Below are 11,144 nucleotides of genomic sequence, written 5' to 3'. Positions count from 1 at the left end.
CCTTCATGTCGTAAAGTAATGATGTTGTTTCCCTTTGCTTATTTGAGCAATTATTGCCATAATATGGACTTGGTCTTTTACCCAATAGGGCTCTTCTGTGTACCCCCCCTACCTTGTTACAACACAACTGATTGGCTCAAACATTAAGAAGGAAAGAAATTCCACAAATGAACTTTTAACAAGGCACACCATTTAATTGAAATGCATTCCAGGTGACTACCTCATGAAGTTGGTTGAGAGAATGCCAAGAGTGTGCAAAGCTGTCAAGGCAAAGGGTGGCTACTTTGAATCTCAAATATGAAATATATTTTGATTTGTTTAACATTTTTTTTGCGGGGGGGGGGTTACTACATGATTCCATATATGTTATTTCATAGATTTGACGTCTTCACTATTTTTCTACAATGTAGAAAATTGTATAAATAAAAACCCTTGAATGATACTGTATATTTTACATATATTTTAATATATATATATATATATATATAACAACATTTTAATGTATTTCTATATATTATTTTTATTTTTCTGGTTGCATGTACAGGCCGTCAAATCAAAGGCGCTCCTCCTAAAGTTGTTTTTGACAAAAAAGGAAAAGGTATCAGTTTGTCACTGTGAGGTAATAATGAGTAATGACATGTTCAGCTTTGAATCCCATGGTAACTCTGCTGTGATTTAGTGCTTCCAAACTAGGGCTTATCGCAATATTTTTTTTCCATGGCAAAAATTAAAACACGAAGCTGACTAAACTCTTCGGTCCTTTAAAAAACCTGCTCTTTGTAAAATATTGTGTGCTATAGCCATCATTAGGGCTGTTTTCCTAAAAAAAAAAAATGTTACATCCGTTTGGTGTTTTGCCACGATACTATCGTCCCTGGCCTGTTCCAAACCGTTTGGTGTTTTGACCCGATACTATCGTCCCTGGCCTGTTCCAAACCGTTTGGTGTTTTGACCCGATACTATCGTCCCTGGCCTGTTCCAAACCGTTTGGTGTTTTGCCACGATACTATCGTCCCTGGCCTGTTCCAAACCGTTTGGTGTTTTGACCCGATACTATCGTCCCTGGCCTGTTCCAAACCGTTTGGTGTTTTGCCACGATACTATCGTCCCTGGCCTGTTCCAAACCGTTTGGTGTTTTGCCACGATACTATCGTCCCTGGCCTGTTCCAAACCGTTTGGTGTTTTGCCACAATACTATCGTCCCTGGCCTGTTCCAAACCGTTTGGTGTTTTGCCACGATACTATCGTCCCAGGCCTGTTCCAAACCGTTTGGTGTTTTGACCCGATACTATCGTCCCTGGCCTGTTCCAAACCGTTTGGTGTTTTGACCCGATACTATCGTCCCTGGCCTGTTCCAAACCGTTTGGTGTTTTGCCACGATACTATCGTCCCTGGCCTGTTCCAAACCGTTTGGTGTTTTGACCCGATACTATCGGTGATGATGATGATGGCCTTGAGATGGAAGCTGTTTTTCCAGTCTCTCGGTCCCAGCTTTGATGCACCTGTACTGACCTGTGAAAAAACACATGTTTTAAACCCTGGTAACTCCACTTGTCTTCGCTCTATCAACATGACTATCAACATGAATAGCACATGAATATCAACATGACTAGCAACATGACTATCAACATGACTAGCATCATGACTAGCAACATGACAAGCAACATGACTAGCAACATGATGAGCAACATGACAAACAACATGATTAGCAACATGACTAGCAACATGACTAGCAACATGACTAGCAACATGACTAGCAACATGACTAGCATCATGACAAACAACATGACTAGCAACATGACAATCAACATGACTATCAACATGACAAACAACATGACTAGCATCATGACTAGCATCATGACTATCAACATGACGAGCAACATGACTAGTAACATGAATATCAACATGACTAGCAACATGACAAGCATCATGACTATCAACATGACTATCAACATGACTAGCAACATGACTAGCAACATGACAAACAACATGACTAGCAACATGACTAGCAACATGACAAACAACATGACTAGCAACATGACTAGCAACATGACTAGCAACATGACTATCAACATGACTATCAACATGACTATCACATGACTAGCAACATGATGAGCAACATGACTAGTAACATGACTAGCATCATGACTAGCAACATGACTAGCAACATGACTAGCATCATGACTAGCATCATGACAAACAACATGACTAGCAACATGACTAGCAACATGACTATAAACATGACTATCAACATGACTAGACAACATGACTAGCAACATGACTAGCAACATGACTAGCATCATGACTATCAACATGACTAGCATCATGACAAACAACACGACTAGCAACACAACTAGCACATGACTATCAACATGACTAGCAACATGACTAGCACGTGACTAGCACGTGACTAGCATCATGACTATCAACATGACTAGCAACATGACTATCAACATGACAAACAACATGACTAGCAATATGACAAACAACATGACTAGCATCATGACTAGCAACATGACAAACAACATGACTAGCAACATGACTAGCAACATGACTATCACATGACTAGCAACCTGACTCTCAACATGATGAGCAACATGACTAGCAACATGACTAGCAACATGACTAGCAACATGACTAGCAACATGACTAGCATCATGACAAGCAACATGACTAGCAACATGACAAGCAACATGACTATCAACATGACTAGCAACATGACTATCAACATGACTAGCACATGACCTGCAACATGACTGTCAACATGACTAGCAACATGACAAACAACATGACTTTCGACAAGACTAGCAATATGACTTTCGACATGACTAGCATCATGACAAACAACATGACTAGCAACACGACTAGCACATGACTATCAACATGACTAGCAACATGACTATCAACATGACTAGCAACATGACTAGCAACATGACAAACATGACTAGCAACATGACTAGCAACATGACTAGCAACATGACTATCAACATGACTAGCAACCTGACTCTCAACATGATGAGCAACATGACAAACAACATGACTAACAACATGACTAGCAACATGACTAGCAACATGACTAGCAACATGACTAGCAACATGACTAGCAACATGACTATCAACATGACTAGCAACATGACTAGCAACATGACTAGCAACATGACTATCAACATGACTAGCAACATGACTAGCATCATGACAAACAACATGACTAGCAACATGACTAGCAACATGACTATCAACATGACTATCAACATGACTAGCACATGACCTTCAACATGACTGTCAACATGACTAGCAACATGACAAACAACATGACTTTCGACATGACTAGCAACATGACTTTCGACATGACTAGCATCATGACTATCAACATGACTAGCAACATGACTAGCAACATGACTAGCAACACAACTAGCACATGACTATCAACATGACTAGCAACATGACTAGCAACATGACTAGCAACATGACTAGCATCAACATGACTAGCAACATGACTAGCAACATGACTAGCAACATGACAAACAACATGACTAGCATCATTACTTTCGACATGACTAGCATCATGACTATCAACATGACTAGCATCATGACAAACAACATGACTAGCAACATGACTAGCAACATGACTTTCGACATGACTAGCAACATGACTTTCGACATGACTAGCATCATGACTATCAACATGACTAGCAACATGACAAACAACATGACTAGCAACACGACTAGCACATGACTATCAACATGACTAGCAACATGACTAGCAACATGACTATCAACATGACAAACAACATGACTAGCAATATGACAAACATGACTAGCATCATGACAATCAACATGACTAGCAACATGACTAGCAACATGACTAACAACATGACTATCAACATGACTATCAACATGACTATGACTATCAACATGACTAGCAACATGACTAGCACATGACTAGCAACATGACTATCAACATGACTAGCAACATGACTAGCATCATGACAAACAACATGACTAGCAACATGACTAGCAACATGACTAGCAACATGACTTGACAAACATGACTAGCAACATGACATGACTAGCAACATGACATGACTATCAACATGACTATCAACATGACTATCAACATGACTAGCATCATGACTATCAACATGACTTGCAACATGACTATCAACATGACTAGCACATGACCTGCAACATGACTGTCAACATGACTAGCAACATGACAAACAACATGACTTTCGACATGACTAGCAACATGACTATCAACATGACTAGCAACATGACTAGCAACATGACTAGCACATGACTATCAACATGACTAGCATCATGACTAGCATCATGACTATCAACATGACTAGCACATGAAGTGTATTCAACTGTCAAGTGTACACAAAGAAGGATGTATATGCATCCATACAACTGTCTCTTTCAACCTGCTCATAAATGTTATTTAATTTTTTATTATGGAAATGTTCTGAAAACTTTTTATCATGTGGCGGTTTCATTCAGGTCTCTGTTTAACAAATACTCTGTCTTTGACAGGAGAGAGACCAGACTCTCCCTCTGACAAGAGTCCTTCAGGGGAACCAGACCCAGGGAGGAGACCTTCAAGGGAACCAGACTTGGGGAAGAGTCCTTCAGGGGAACCAGACTTAGGGAAGAGTCCTTCAGGCGAACCAGACTTAGGGAAGAGTCCTTCAGGGGAACCAGACCTAGAGACTGCCAAACCAGCAGGACGACACTGCTGCTCCCACTGTGGAAGGAAATTTACCAAGTTACACAACCTAAAAGAGCACGAGAGGACACACACAGGAGAAAAGCCTTTCCAATGTTCCCAGTGTGGAAAGAGTTTTAGCCGGTTAGACAGCCTGAAAATGCATGAAAGAATTCACTCTGGAGAGAAGCCTTACCAATGCTCCTATTGTGTAATGAGTTTTTCACGATCACAGGCCCTCAAAAGGCATGAGAGGACACACACAGGAGAAAAGCCTTTTCAATGCTCCCAGTGTGGAAATAGTTTTACCCTGTTGGCACACCTGAAATCACATGAGAGGACGCACACAGGAGAAAAGCCTTTCCAATGTTCCCAGTGTGGAAAGAGTTTTACCCGGTTAAGGACCCTAATTAGGCACCAAGGAATACACAAAGAAGGAAGGAAGACCTTCCATTGCTCTCAGTGTGGAAAGAGTTTTCCTGAGTTATGGGGTGTGAAAATACATGAGAGAATTCACTCTACACACAGAGGAGAAAGGCCTTTCCAATGCTCCCAATGTGGAAAGCGTTTTACCCAGTTAGGGAACCTGAATTTACATAAGATAATTCACTCTGGAGATAAGCCTTACCACTGCTCTCAGTGTGGAAAGAGCTTTATTCGGTCATGCCATCTCAAAGAGCATGAGAAAACACACACAGGGGAAAAGTCCTTCCAATGTTCCCAGTGTGGGAAGAGTTTTGCCCGGTTATGGAACCTAAAAGAGCATGAGAGGATACACACAGGAGAGAAGCCCTACCACTGCTCTCATTGTGGAAAGACCTTTTCCCGATTAAGGGAACTGAAATCCCATTACATTTCACACACTCTTATCCAGGGAGAATAACAATTGTTGAATTCACCTTAAGGTAGCTAGGTGAGACAGCCACACATCACAGGCATAGTAAGTACGTTTTCCCTTCATTAAATAGTTCTCAGTGAAGTCAGTGCTAGTAGGAAAAGACAATTTCAGGTCAGATTTATTGAAGATACTCTTTGAAGAGGTAGGGTCATCGTGGTTTTCAAGGTTCGTTGTACATGAGAGAATAAAGAAGCTATGTTCTGTCTCTTTTTTACTGAGAATTTGTGGTTTTGTTTATGCCGCATGAAATCAAAATTGTATGAATGAAATCATACAACAAAATGGCTACTTTTGTTTTAAAATGTTCTAATGTGCATTTTATTTGAATTAATAACAATTCTTGTAATCTTGTAATTCCAAGATGGTGTAGCAGTGCAGACGTGGTTTGTCGTCCTCTCGTTTACTTTTGTATTTTGTCTTTTTTGTATATATATATATATACACATTTATTTTCAATATTTTTTCAATTTTTAAATTAAATATACCTTCCGGCAACCCGCCTCACCCAATGTCATACGGATCCGCAATTTTTTAGACCTTATAGCTAGAACCCCCATCAGAAGCTAACCAGCTAATTAGCTACTAGCTATTTAGTCATTGTTAGCGGCCTTTACCTTCTGCACAGACACCAACCGTTTTTTTTTTGCCTGGATAATACTTGCCAGCCTGCCAGTATTGGACTGTTTTCTCCACTACAACACCGTATTCCTGCCGTAAACCCTGGACCATTACTCCTGATCATCACAGCTAGCTAGCTGCCACAGAGTGACCCAGCCCCGAAGCTAGCCAGGCCCACCTCCCGGCCTACTCTGTGATCACTCGGCTACTCAGCCGATGACTCTACCCCAACACAGCTACAATCCACTACTCCACCGGATCCATACCGTAAGTTCTGGACCTTTGCATCGGATCATCGCTGCTAGCTAGCTGCTACCGATTGGCTATAGTGGCTAACGCCCCTGCTCCGAAGCTAGCACCAGTTAGCCGCAAGCCAGGCGCATCTCCCGACTAGCAAACGAAATGACTACATCTACAATACTTCTTTCACCATCTGGCCCGGACCCTTTGTCGACACGGCGCCCCGCCGTACCATCCATCGACTGGTCTGCCGATGTAACTCCATCCGCTGTGCCCTCAACTGGCCTTTGCCAGATGTTGGAGGAAACATTTCTACTTACCCCGGCCTGCTAACTTAAACGCCATGTCTCCCCGCGTGCTAGCGTAGTAACGACTACCCCGCGGCTTCCCTGTTCCATCTATTGCTGTTCACTGGACCCTATGATCACTTGGCCACATAGCTGATGACTGCTGGGCTGTTCATTAATCACGGTACTCCATTTTGTTTATTTGTTTGTTAACCGACCCTCTCTGGCCATTCATCGCCATTTTACCTGTTGTTGTCTTACATGCTGACCAGACCGGACACGTCGCGTGCGCGAGTGCCGCAAAACAAATGTAGAAATCCATGTTATTCAATTATTGCACCCACACTGCTCGCTCGCGCCAACGAGCGTCTGCGACGCCAAGGGCTGAAATAGAACTCATTTCTATTTCTGATGCAGATCGCGCTGCAAGTCCTGCCTCTCCCATCTCCTCATTGGTTTATAGAAGCAGGTACCCACGTTCCATCTCCTCATTGGTTATACCCACGTGGGTGATTGAAAGATGAACTGTTTTGCCGGTCGTCGTGGTAATATAAAAGTGTAGATGGATCACCATATAAGTTCAAAGATGAAAAAGCCTGGAAGGAGGAGAGGTGACTAGAAACGATTCGGATGGCCGTTTTATGTGTGGATTAATTGTCGGAATAGATGACCTTGTGCATTTCAGGTAAAATAACAACTCAATGTTTATATCCCAGGACAAATTAGCTAGCAAGTGCAAACTTGTGTTCCCAAATTAATGTCATTGGTTCAGAGTTTGTTTTGATATTTTAACCTGCGTGTCGTGATCCCATTTGGTGTAGGGGGGACAAAATATATGTACGATGGTGCACGCGCACAGCCGGTTTGGGTTCCGTGTTACCCGTTGTTGTCTTAGCTAGCTCTCCCAATCAACACCTGTGATTGCTTCATGCCTCGCTTTATGTCTCTCTCAAATTTCAATATGCCTTGTACACTGTTGTTTAGGATAGTTATCATTGTTTTAGTTTACTGCGGAGCCCCTAGTCCCACTCAACATGCCTCAGATACCTCCTTTGTCCCACCTCCCACACATGCGGTGACCTCACCCAGCATAACTAGCCCGTACAGTAAACTTGGTGTCTGGGTTTACCTCCACTGTACCCGCACCCCACCATACCCCTGTCTGTACATTATGCCCTGAATCTATTCTACCACGCCCAGAAATCTGCTCCTTTTATTCTCTGTCCCCAACGCACTAGACGACCAGTTCTTATAGCCTTTAGCCGTACCCTCATCCTACTCCTCTTCTGTTCCTCGGGTGATGTGGAGGCTAACCCAGGCCTTGCGTGTCCCCAGGCACTCTCATTTGTTGAAAATGCCTTGGTTTCTTGCATGTTAACATCAGAAGCCTCCTCCCTAAGTTTGTTTTACTCACTGCTTTAGCACACTCCGCCAACCCTGATGTCCTTGCCGTGTCTGAATCCTGGCTTAGGAAGGCCACCAAAAATTCAGAGATTTCCATACCCAACTATAACATCTTCCGTCAAGATAGATCTGCCAAAGGGGGAGGAGTTGCAGTCTACTGCAGAGATAGCCTGCAAAGTTACAGCTACAATATTTTCCATCAAGATCGAACTACCAAAGGGGGCGGAGTTAGTCTGCAGAATTCTGTCATACTTTCCAGGTCTGTGCCCAAACAGTTTGAGCTTCTAATTTTAAAAATGAATCTCTTCAGAAATAAGTCTCTCACTGTTGCCGCCTGTTATAGACCCCCCCTCAGCTCCCAGCTGTGCCCTGGACACCATATGTGAATTGATTGCCCCCCATCTATCTTCAGAGTTCGTTCGATCTGTTAGGTGACCTGAACTGGGATATGCTTAATTAACACCCTGGCAGTCCTACAATCTAAGCTAGATGCCCTCAATCTCACACAAATTATCAAGGAACCCACCAGGTACAACCCTTAATCTGTAAACATGGGCACCCTGATAGATATTATCCTGACCAACTTGCCCTCTAAATACACCTCTGCTGTTTTCAATCAGGATCTCAGCGATCACTGCCTCATTGCCTGCATCCTCTATGGGTCCGCAGTCAAACAACCACCCCTCATCACTGTCAAACGCTCCCTAAAACATTTCTGCAAGCAGGCCTTTCTAATCGACCTGGCCCGGGTATCTTGGAAGGATATTGACCAAATCCTGTCAGTCAAGGGTGCCTGGTCGTTCTTTAAAAGTAATTTCCTCACCATCTTAAATAAGCATGCCCCTTTCAATAAAAAAAAAAACTAAGAACAGATATAGCCCTTGGTTCACTCCAGACCTGACTGCCCTCGACCAGCACAAAAACACCCTGTGGCGGACTGCACTAGCATTGAATAGTCCCAGCGATATGCAACTTTTCAGGGAAGTCAGGAACCAATACACACAGTCAGTCAGGAAAACAAAAGCTAGCTTTTTCATAAAAGAAATTTGCATCCTGCAGCTCTAACTCCAAAAAGTTTTGGGACACTGTAAAGTCCATGGAGAATAAGAGCACCTCCTCCCCGCATGCTCACTGCACCAAGGCTAGGAAACACTGTCACCACCGATAAATCCACAATAATCGAGAATTTCAAGAAGCATTTCTCTACGGCTGGTCATGCTTTCCTCCTGGCTACCCCAACCCCGGCCAACAGCTCGGCACCCCCCGCAGCTACTTCTTTGGACACTGTGTTAACAAACCTCAAAACGAGCTTCAATGCCATACAACACTCCTTCCGTGGCCTCCAACTGCTCTTAAATGATAGTAAAACTAAATGCATGCTCTTCAACTGTTTGCTGCCCACACCTGCCCGCCTGTCCAACATCACTACTCTGGACGGCTCTGACTTAGAATTTAGGGACAACTACAAACACCTAGGTGTCTGGCTAGACTGTAAACTCTCCTTCCAGACTCATATTAAACATCTCCAATCCAAAATTAAATCTAGAATCGGCTTCGTATTTCGCAACAAAGCCTCCTTCACTCACGCCGCCAAACATACCTTTGTTAAACTGACTATCCTACCGATCCTCGACTTTGGCGATGTCATTCACAAAATAGCTTCGAATACTCTACTCAGCAAACTGGATGCAGTCTATCACAGTGCCATCCGTTTTGTCACCAAAGCCCCTCATACCACCCACCACTGCGACCTGTATTGCCTCGTCGGCTGGCCCTCGCTACATATTTGTCGCCAGACCCACTGGCTCCAGGTCATCTATAATCTATGCTTTCCTTTCAGTTCTCTGCTGCCAATGACTGGAACGAATTGCAATAATCGCTGAAGCTGGAGACTTATATTTCCCTCACTAACTTTAAACATCAGCTATCTGAGCAGCTAACCGATCGCTGCAGCTGTACATAGACCATCTGTAAATAGCCCACCCAATCTACCTACCTCATCCCCATATTGTTATTATTTACTTTTCTGCTCTTTTGCACACCAGTATTTCTACTTGCACATCACCATCTGCTCATCTATCACTCGTGTTAATCTGCTAAATTGTAATTACTTCGCTACTATGGCCTATTTATTGCCTTACCTCCTCATGCCATTTGCACACACTGTATATAGACTATTTTTTTTCTTATATTGTGTTATTGACTGTATGCTTGTTTATTCCATCTATGTTGTTTGTTGTGCACTGCTTTGCTTTATCTTGGCCAGGTCGCAGTTGTAAATGAGAACTTGTTCTCAACTGGCCGACCTGGTTAAATAAAGGTGAAATTTAAAAAATTTAAAATAAATCTTAAAAAAACGCTGTTTCTTATAGGAATGCTATAGTGCTTTTTCGTAAGGGGAGCCAGTTTGACTGTATGGAGTAGCTTACTTTCGATGAGCAAAGACTAAGACTGGTAGGTCTGGGATACCAGACTGCACTCTGGTCAAAGAGTGATGACAGATATCCCTTTTAAATGAAAACAGTCTGATCTCCACAAAAGCCAAACTGAGAAATAAATTTCGTTTTTTTATATTAACAAGTGGTTGCCATGGTGAATAATCCAATAATAATTGGTAGGACCCATGAAAGGAAACTCTAAATGAAAATACTGACAGATCAATAAAAATGGCCTTGTAGATCTAATCTAAATTATTCTAAATTCATATCTAAGGGTATTTATAAAAAAAAAATACATTTCCCGTTGCAGGTATTATAAATGAACAGTGTGTCAGTTTCCCAAAGTTTGGTGTTGACTATGAACTTTACTTAGTGAGGTAGCTGTGCTTTGTGGAAGAATGTCAGATGTAAATTATTGTCAACATTGAGTTGTTACTGGCTAGCTAGCTAACTGGATATAACAGGTAATGACGTTCGTTACCTTATTTGTGCTTAACTTTATTTGTTTATTTAAACTTCCTTGGCTAAATATAGCTAGCTAGTTGATTTGC

At 42.4% G+C, this 11,144-nt stretch overlaps 1 protein-coding gene across 1 annotated transcript; it reads left to right on the top strand.

The window, feature by feature from the left end:
- The first annotated feature begins 4,430 nt into the window (after positions 1-4,430).
- On the top strand, positions 4,431-6,053 carry LOC121843477 (zinc finger protein 135-like). The gene has a single exon (XM_042313072.1). It carries the CDS (start codon positions 4,485-4,487, stop codon positions 5,589-5,591), a length of 1,107 nt encoding a protein of 368 aa, XP_042169006.1. The 5' UTR covers positions 4,431-4,484; the 3' UTR covers positions 5,592-6,053.
- The last annotated feature ends 5,091 nt before the right edge of the window (positions 6,054-11,144 follow it).

The sequence above is a fragment of the Oncorhynchus tshawytscha genome, unplaced genomic scaffold (assembly GCF_018296145.1).
Source record: "Oncorhynchus tshawytscha isolate Ot180627B unplaced genomic scaffold, Otsh_v2.0 Un_contig_12590_pilon_pilon, whole genome shotgun sequence".
In the NCBI taxonomy this organism is placed as follows: Eukaryota; Metazoa; Chordata; class Actinopteri; order Salmoniformes; family Salmonidae; genus Oncorhynchus; species Oncorhynchus tshawytscha.
The sequence above is the reverse complement of the archived record's forward strand: the minus strand, read 5'-3'. Positions and strand labels throughout refer to the sequence as shown.

Bases quoted from the DNA above. Each gene is read 5' to 3' on its own strand.
- LOC121843477 (XM_042313072.1), top strand. From the start codon at position 4,485: ATGTGGCGGTTTCATTCAGGTCTCTGTTTAACAAATACTCTGTCTTTG.